General features: G+C 40.2%; 1 protein-coding gene across 5 annotated transcripts in view; it reads right to left on the reverse strand.

Moving 5' to 3' along the window:
• The window catches only part of LOC138029751 (tyrosine-protein phosphatase Lar-like), a 36,626-nt gene that overhangs the window by 25,809 nt on the left and 817 nt on the right, over positions 1–10,000 (reverse strand). For 2 of the 5 annotated variants that reach the window (XM_068877565.1, XM_068877562.1), the window contains exon 1: positions 6,701–8,136. In XM_068877565.1, coding sequence (XP_068733666.1) covers positions 6,701–7,067 — 367 coding nt within the window. In that variant the 5' untranslated portion in view covers positions 7,068–8,136. Of the gene's footprint in view, positions 1–6,700; positions 8,137–9,293; positions 9,355–9,697; positions 9,802–10,000 lie in introns of those variants that run through there. The other 3 variants (XM_068877564.1, XM_068877563.1, XM_068877561.1) reach the window with 3 other exon arrangements.

Below are 10,000 nucleotides of genomic sequence, written 5' to 3' on the forward strand. Positions count from 1 at the left end.
GACATATTTAGTTTTTGCTTCGAGAATTCGGTAGAGTTGGGTGTACACTGGGTCCCTTGTACGCTCAACCACAGAGATGATGCAATAAGCCGTTTTATTGACTATGACGCTTGGCGGATATTCATTTGCGATGAGATCGAGAATTTGTGGTGATCGAACACAGTTTACTGTTTTGCGAATTTTTACAATACAAAGCTGCTCAAATATTACGCGAGGTTTTGGAATCCCAGTTGTTCAGGCCTGGAGATCTTGAGGGCGAGAACTGTCTGTTAGTACCTCCCGTCGCTATCGTTTGCAAGGTTCTGAGATTTATGAACATCGAGAAGTGCACTGGAACCTTGGTCACTGCCCTGTGGCCTTCCTCCCCGTTTTGGCTATTACTTACTAGTACTTTTGGCGAATTCGCGATGGACCATGTTGTAAGGTATGGTCAAGAAGACTCAACATCTGGCCGTAATCCCAATAGTCTTCTCGGCTCTAGTGGTTTCCTTGGTTATGTGCTGGCTTTCAGGCTCTTGTTCAGTTAATCATTTGAATTCCTTTGCATTAGGAGTCACTGGCTCTAGTATTCCTGTCACTTTTGCCCGTGGCCCCCTTTTTCGCTTACTAAACCTTACAATATTTATTCTGGATTCCGCCGGAGGTTTAGGGCCTCTAAATACCTGAATTATATCCCGTTGTATTTGGGCAGGGCACTTATGGCACGGGGCATGCTTATAAGCAATTATATGACCTGCAATCGGGTTCTTTTTTGTTTACCAATAGTCACGAGGTTAGGGTTAGGGCCACAAGGCCGCGGGGCCCCTGGGCCGTTTCCCTGCAGGGACCTACTAATATTTGCTCGAAGCTGCTCGGAGTTGCTTCTCCTACAGGGGTCTGCTCAGATTTGTTCGGAGAAAATCTGTTGTTTCCAGTTGCTCCGCCTACAGGAGTCGGCTCAGATTTGCTCGGAGCTGCTCCTAGCAGAAGTGCCTCACCGATCCCATTCGATAGTAACGGAACTTTTTACACAGTCAAAACATCCAAGCTGGAAAATATGTGTTGAGAAATATGTGTTGAGAAACTCTTGGGTAGTTAAACTTTTACTTGTTAATTCTTAAATAAATTGTTGAGAACATCATTAATTATCTGTACTTAATGTATGCCTGCAGTCAACCTTTTAAAGTATTTTGCTCGAAAAATGTATATATTTTTGTATTCGCTAAGCACCCTTTATCCTTCCTTTGATACAACAAATCAAAGTGACGGTCTTCGCTTCGTCTACCTCTCATCACTATATTGCTAAACACAGATATGGATAGATCCGCACGGTCCACCCGTATTGCCCCGCTTCGTATACCACTCCTAAACGTAAGGGTGTCAAATACCAAGAACTTTGTTATGCCTACTTTTCAGAACTCACAACCATGATGCAACTAGTAGGTAACAACGTGGAATGCAAATACAAATGAAATTATTATATCAGAAGCCAGCACGCATCAACTAGGTGACATTCCCCGTACCAAAAATTATATTTCAATTCAGCAAATTTATTCAAACGATAATTGAAACTAATTTTATTTGTTCGAAAAGTAATTTCAGAAACTCGTGGTTCGGATTTCATCAGGTTTTCAAACGCTCGAAAACAATAAAACCACTCGGCCTGTGGCCTCGTGGTTCCAAATGCTTTCTCGCTTTTGGAAACCTGATGAAACCCTACAACTCGTTTTTTTGAAATACTACTTCACACCTAATACAGCAAGGAATGGATATCTAATACACAAACTAGCAGCATTGCTGGATACGAAAAATGAAATACCCTGTGGGAAAAATGGAAACGCGTTCCTCGAACCAAATGCCGTGCCGCAATAAGATCATACCCTCAGAGCCACCCCCTCCAGTAACAAAAGACCTTCCTATCGCGATAAACACTGATCCCCCAACTTAGAGGAGACCGCTGAAGCAATTGCAGCCATGGAAACAAGCAAAGCAACAGCTTTGGACTGTGCCACTACTGCTGAGGCACTTCAAGGCCAAGCATTTTGCAGTTAGTTATCATTTCGTAACCCAAGAAAGGTGACCTGACGCTGATGACAAACTGCAGATGAATTTCTCTCATGTGCATTGCTGCAAAGGTACAATAAGATTTTCTTAAAAAGAATTTGACCACATGAAGATCCTTTTATCAGGAAAAATCAAGCTGTCTTTAAACCAGGGAGAAGCTGTGCACAACATGGAACGTTTCAGAGAATACCAACTCACACTTACTGTTACCTTTATGGATTTCAGGAAAGCCTTTCATTCAATCAACGGAACAGCTATGTTCCCAGTACTGCGAAACTACGGCATCCCTAAAACTATAGTCAGCGCCATACAGGTTCTTTACAGAAATTCCAGCAGAGCTTTAATGGTGGATGGAAGCATCTCCGAACCCTTTGATGTAACAACAGGAGTTCTATTTTGGCCCCCTTCCTCTTCATTATTCTTGTATGCTACGTTTTGGGTAGGGCATCTGCTCCTGACTCTGGAGTGGTAACCTTTCCTTGCCAGCCAAGAAGATATCCAGCTAAATGCTGATTCACCTGAACTTCGCTAATGACATCACCCTCCTGGAATCCTCAATGTCACGGGCCCCTGTCCCAGCTCACCAAAACTGCTGATGAGTCAGCAGACCTCGGTCTTGTCATGAGTGTACCCAACAAGGAGTTTATGATCATTAACTGTCATCGGCAGCTCCCGATGCAAGTGTATAGAATCCCCATAAATCATGTGACCGAATTCAAATACCGTGGTTCCATGATGACATCAAGCGCCAGTGAACTGAAGAAAGGGAAAGCTCTTTCCTGGACAGCATTTTGGAAATTAGCGCGTCTATGAAAGTCTCTCTAGTTATCTCCACCAAGATGAGGCTGTTCAACGCAACTTACATTACAGTACTACTGTATGGCTGCGAGTCATGGGTCATCTCTAAGGACACAGATAACAAAATCAATTCTTTTGGGACTTCCTGTTATAAAATCATGTTGACCATCAGGGGAATCGACAGAGTGCCATATGCTACCATCTACAGCCTCACAGAAACAAATCCCCTTTTTCAAATAGTCAGGCTTCGATAATTGAGGTTCCATGGTCACGTGCTCCGCTTGCCTGAATATGAGCCTGTCGGATAATTTGCAATGTACGTTCTTTCTTATGGGAGGAGGAAACCCGGAAGACAGCGAACCCTGTTCACTCATTTTATTCATTTTCTTCTGGGAATCCTGATAGTCTGCTATATGACAATCAGCTGTTGAAGATGACTCCAGGCTGCCTTCGATGGAGGAAATTTGTGGTCGACTGCTCAGCGCGCGAAGGAAGATGGATGTCAATGAAACACTTTGGGATTTAAAGGTATCTAATTGCATAATAGATTAATAATGCAAAGGACTAGGAGTAATCATGAAATATGGAGCGCGTCCGTAGGGACGAAATTTGGGTTCTGGAATATGTGAGGGAGCATATGATGTTTCCGTCTTAGTAAAAACTCTAATTCGAAAGTGAGCATAATGCCTTACTTACAAATCAATACTTAAGTAAATCCTGAGGAACTAGGCGTTTAGAATCCTACATTAAATCCCATTAAAAAGTACTAGTTTCCACTACGTAATACGTGGGCTGTCCATGCAACACGTAAACAGTACTTCCAATTCGTAGACGAGTATCCTACTTATCAACTTATAGTTCGACAGGTCACATTAACTAATCAAGCTTTCCTTAACTTAAACTACACTACTATGAAAGCCACGAGGTAGTTTCCAGTTTGTCAGACTTGCTAAGACTACTACGAAAACCTTGAGGTGCCCGATAGCCTTTGCGCATCTGACGTATGACACCATTCAACATGACGCAGAAAATGCAGACGGTCGACGAAAAAATCTCAAAAAAGGTCATCCTTGAAACCACAGAGAGCCCAGGATTATGAACTGCGTTCTCCTTTGTCGAACCAAATTAAAAACCAAAAATGAAGCTCAACTACAAGTTATGCCTAGAATGGATCAGCACTTGAGCACCGGTGTAACGTTGCAAAGATGACTATTAAAGAAAAGCCACAACAAGCACTGAATTGGCATTCGTAACATCTAGAAGACGAATACTCAAAGGGCCGCCCAATGATAACAAAGGAGTTAAAACCTAGGTCCTACAAAACCTGTCCGCTCTGGGTAACAGATATGGGCCAGTGAGAGAAGTAAAGAACCCAGGCTACAAAAGTTTTACATGTTTAAAGTCTCGAAAATTGGTAATAGGTGTCGACCTGGAATGACTAATCATGTGCTATACCTAGCTAACATACACCACAGTCACTACCCAGAATCCATCACTTACACTTACTGCAACCCAGGCTCTGTACATGTCACTCTCGTGACGTAGAAATATTCAATTTCAGGATTCTTCGTTACCACTAAATCTCCAGAAATGTCATTACCTTACACCAGATGCCGAAAGATTTTCGAACACGCTTCAGTTTCTTAAGCTTTAAATTACGATCCAACATTCCCCCCCCCCCCCCACCCCACCCTCCCCACACAACCCTCGCTCTGGTGGTATATTGACTGTTGTACAAAACGACACCACCCATTTCATTTCTCAAAGACTACATTTATAAGCTTCATGGCAGATGAAAATTGGATGTTGCTAAGAATTTGTACGTTTTAGAAACCCTCCATAACAGATTAGAAGGCTCGAGAAAGCTAGGTGGATGACGTTTCTCGTTCTTACACACTACCATACAATCCATCATTCGTTATAAATGATGTATTGAGTATGTGTTATCTTTGAATAGCCGAATAAAATGAGTTTCTTGGTTTTGAGCGTGTAACCAGCCTATAATCCTCTTGTTCGCATTTGTATTTAAAGGTTAAATAATTTAAATTCGTTTGAACGAAGTGAATTAGAACATAAATTCACTTTTTGACAGATCTTGGACAAACAAGATAATAATGTTGCTTGTAAAATTACAACCATCTTTTTTTAACGACGGAATATTTTTAGCATGACTGGGATAATGACGAAAATGTAAATGGTTGAAAATGGGTCTGGTTATGAGCTGTCAATTAAAAAAAAAGCGTGGAAAACATTTAAACCTTGTGCATCGATCCATGAAAGGTCAGCCAAACTGATGAATGATAGAAAAGTATTTAACGTTTAAAGCTCCCAAACTATGCTCAGGACGTATGTTTTGCATCGGGAATGTAAAATGTGGACAAAGTAAACTTTTGGCTTTAATTGGTGTCGTTAATATGCAATTATTGTAATTTGTGAAATATGTGCTGGGGAAGAGGAAATGGGTAACTTAGAACCTTCAACTAAATATAGAGATCGTATAATTCCAATAATACCAGGTGGTCACATCAGACACGAGTACATATACCATACGTAACACTGTACATGTAGGGGTTGACCACTTACTGAAGCGCACCTTTTTGATGATACCATCCTTTTCTTGGTGATCATGTTCCCTCTTACCTGCTTGCTTTAGTGCACAGTGTAGTGTAGGTAGAGTTGTAGCGTTAAAGAATTTTGGGGATGCGCCATTATTTAGTTCTGGTGTGGCAAAGTTTCCTTTGATTATCCTCAGTTCATCTCTGGGTACATCTCAGTAACTTTAAATAATGCTATGAAATCGTTGAGAAATTTCAGTTGAAACTGAGCTCTCAGAAACATGAATAATGAATATTCCATTACAATCAAGTAGGCTTTTCGTAAGTCAATTCCTCCCCTTGAGGGATGGACGTAAACCAGTAACCTCAGTGAGTGGAAGGATTTTGGTGTAACACGTGTATTCTACGTGAGCACAAAACGACCTCGAGCTTAAATGGGTTGTGTTCAGTAAGCGCACAATTTTGTAGTGAAGGCTCAAAGGGTGTGTCCCTTAATAACTTGCAGTGATTTTTTTTCCCGAAGAAAAGAAAAATTGGCACGAGCAGGCATTTTTAATACACCCCACAGTTCATACAGTCAACAGAAGTTGAATAAATTGATAAGGTAAAAACATTCAGTAGAGTCAGATCATGAAAGTGATACAGCCAGTAGCTTCACACAATGGATTGAGTTTGGCTATGCAAACATCAGCAAATGGCTCATCTTACTTACAATTAGAGCATGGATGACACTATTTACCACAATTAAACAGGAGGACTTTTTTGTTCCTGAGGAGGGAGCTAGAGACGTTCATGAGGAAGTGGTTGATGATAATGTAGACTTCAGATTAAATTTCTAAATCTTTCCTGAAGCTTGCCTTTACCAAAAGTCCTTGTTTCCAGAGATGGTGTGTTTTAGAGCAGAAAATCACAATCACATCAGTAGAGTTTCTAATTTTAAACTTTTGTCTAGGTCAACTGATTTCAAGATACCCGGTGCTGTTTCGATGGAAACCTTTTGAATACGACTTTCGAATTTAAAAAAAATCGTTAGAGAGACATTATGTAGTGTGAGTGGGATGAACATTTAAACGACTGTACAATTAATTGTGTTGGTCATATAATTATTAATGATCTGTTCTTTATGGGAACATGTATAATAGCGCCACGTGCACTATCGAGCTACCCTACGGAACACTGTTTTCTTAAACCCTAGAGATACAACCCACACGTCAACTCATACAGGCAGGAAAAGGGATAACTAAATTGTAATTTACAAAATCAGCTGTACCATGGAATTTTCAGGCATGTATAACTTAACTCACCTTCCACAATCAGTTGCACATGGTCCCTTTTTATGACAGCAAGAAGATTCTCAAGTTTATAAAGCTCGCAGGTATAAAATCCTTCATCTTCCTTTTTAATAGCACTGATGTTAAAAATGGCCTGAGCAGAAGAGGCATTACCAACAAGAACTCCACTCACACGCTGGCTGTAAGAGGCTGCAGCTTGAATTGATACTGAGCCGGTGACATCAAGAACTACTAACTTGGTTTGGATTGTCTGGCCCAGAGGATTTTTTAGTTCCCAAGAAATGTGTGAAACTCCACCAGAAAAGCTCCAAGTGAATGTTACAGAAGATCCAACTGTACCTAAAATACTTTTGCCACTGTATGGGGATGTGAACATCATTTCACTGTAAACTTTGCGGAAAAAAATTAATAAAGGCGATGAGTGAGAAATATAATATATTATTATAATATAGCCCTGCGAATGATAGTATATGTACACTCTTTTTTTTGACAAAAACGTCTAATTTTGGAGCTGAGGCTGAACGCTCTTATCTCTCTTCGCATTGTGAGGCTGAAAACGTTCTTAAGATGTTCTTGGAAAGTTACATGGTATAGTCTTGCAATGAATTATTCAATTGTGATAATAATAATAATAATAATAATAATAATAATAATAATAATAATAATAATAATAAAAATAATATTGAATTTATACAGTGCAAACTACATAGAATGTTCAAATGCACTTTACAAGATAAACAAGAATGCTTCAGATTTGATTTAAACAATTTAAAAATCAATGAATTGGCACTTTTCACATGGAAAGGTTGTTCCACAGATGTGTGGCGGATGCTGAGAAGGAACGATCACCAAGAGTTTTCCTTGACTTAACTTGAATACACTGGGAACTTGAGGAACGTAGAACGATAGAGGTTATTGCAGGAACGGACCAGTATCCAGTGACGTTTTTTTTAGCTGAGGGAAGACTATTATTTTTTCTCCGACCTGGTCATCCTTATAAACAATAAACCGTCCTTAAACCCATTGTAAAAAAAAAAAAAAAAAAAAAAAAAAAAAAAAAAAAGCAAAGCAAAAACTTCCCCTTTGCAAACGACGTAACTTTTTCGTAGCAATCGTGTGACTATGTGCTAATTCTGAATGAAATTCGTAGCAATTGGATCAAAATCGGCACAGCTCATTTGTGTTCTATTGTTACACCAAGAGAAAATGAGGGGACAGAGATGGAGGCTCCCGGTCCAGCCGTTGGGATATGCCATGTCCACGAGAGTTATTTTTAGACAAGCGAAAGTCTTTGTTCTAGCGGAAATCTGTCTTCCGACACGTCTGCATGCAGGCCAACCTCGGTCTGATGTTTGAAAGAAAAGCAAAGATTCCATGTAATGGCGGACGAAGTGGACTTAAGATTTGTCGATGAAAACGACTTTCAGAAACGCGAAAAATGGTTTTTCTGGTCTGATAATTCCAGCTGGGAAATAAACTTTACTATTTCTGTGGCCACGAATGACTTGCAGGCTGACATCAGTGAATTAAACGGAGAAAGCAAGTCAGAAACGAATAGCGACTGTATGCGGACGTCTCGGAAGACAGACTTCCGCTCGTTTATGGGGAAAGCGGAAGCCACAAAAAGTAGCATCCTTTGTTTGGCCAATTATTGGGAAACGTGTTGGAGGGCGGAGTTTGTTTTCGTTTGATAAGGATTTTCTTTAGGAGCTGTTTTCCTAGATATTAATTTTGCCTTTAAGATAACAGTATAGAACATTACCTCAAAGACGGTTAGCGTGATTGAAATCAAATTTGACAGCAACTACAATCGGAGATAAATATATGTTCTACAAAACAGTAATCGCTGCACATACCCACGGCCAGCTCCCGTTCTGGCCTTGTAGCTCAGTCGGTAGAGCAGCGGTGATCTAATCCGAAGGTCGTGGGTTCAAATCCCACCCTGGTCAGAGTTTTTCTCTGTCCTTGTGTGGGCCCAATTCCAATACTAGGGTTGATCCCTGATGGAATAATTGGGTACAAAAACTTCACAGTAGTGTTAGGCCTCATTCGAACTTGGAATCATTACTACAAAACAGTGTTGGAAAATTTTAAAATTGAATCCGTGAGAGCCTTTTCCGCGAGGTCACAATTCAGGAAAGCATTTTTTTTGAAAAATAAAGAAAACATTCCAGTGGCCATTTCTGATATAGGGGTTTGGATATCTGCCCTGTAATTGGAGAGCACTACATTCGTTTCAATAAAAACGCACCTGAAGGAGGTGAGACGAATTTGGGTAACTTAAGACTACGGAACCTGCAGAACCTGCAAAACCTAGAGAAATGACTGTTTTTATTGAAACCCTATGATAAAAACGACAAGATTTACATTAGAATTTGTTAAATATCGACTGTATCCCCTAATTATCTTGTTCCAGGTGGCATTTATAGCTCTTATCTTCGTATTTGCACCACCGGATTCAAGTTAGCCTATTAACTGGTGAATTGCCTAAGAAGTCACGACAACAATGAACTTGTGATCAATTTCCTGCTTGCGGTCACTTGTTTTTGTTATCGTTGTTGTTGTTGTTGTTGTTGTTACGACGGTATTCCGATGAAAGACTTACCATGCCGCAAACAAGAATGGAAAAAGAAACGTCTCGTTGCTTCGGTTACATGTTTTTCCCTCTGTGGAAAAGTTGATATTTTGAAAAATTCATTTTATTTGATTCTTCTCGTTGAGAAATAAATGCAACATACACGCTCACGATTCAAGTGTATTTATTTGCAAGGCCCAGGCTAAGATCAAGGAAACCACCCCACTCCCATTCTCCTTGTTACCACAAGAGATCGAACTAATCCTGAAGTCAAAAAGAAGCCGTAAAAATAAAGAAAATAATACAGGCATAAAAGGCAAGTGAGACGATGACCAGCCGAAGCCAATCTCATCAGTAAATTCGAAAATAACCTTAAACAGACCCAGGTAATGACACGAGAAAGATTAGGAAAACTGGAAACATACAAGTCTTACCTTGCCCACTGCCTTAACAACTGCGAATAGGTACTAAACATGCGCTAAACTACAGCTATAAAACCAAAAGGAGAACTGACAGGCAGCAAATACCATCACGTGACCTGCATGTCGCGAAAAAAAAGAAAAAAAAAACAATTGAAAATCCTCAAACCAAGCAGGATCATTATTAGAGGTCTTAAAACAAGTTGGTAGATTGTGACTTGTCACGCAATCCACTAGTTAATCGGCTAACTTGAATCAGATGGTGCAAATACGCAGATATCAGCTAGAAATGGCACTTGGAACGCGGTAATGAGCGGA

The sequence above is a fragment of the Montipora capricornis genome, chromosome 13 (assembly GCF_036669925.1).
Source record: "Montipora capricornis isolate CH-2021 chromosome 13, ASM3666992v2, whole genome shotgun sequence".
In the NCBI taxonomy this organism is placed as follows: Eukaryota; Metazoa; Cnidaria; class Anthozoa; order Scleractinia; family Acroporidae; genus Montipora; species Montipora capricornis.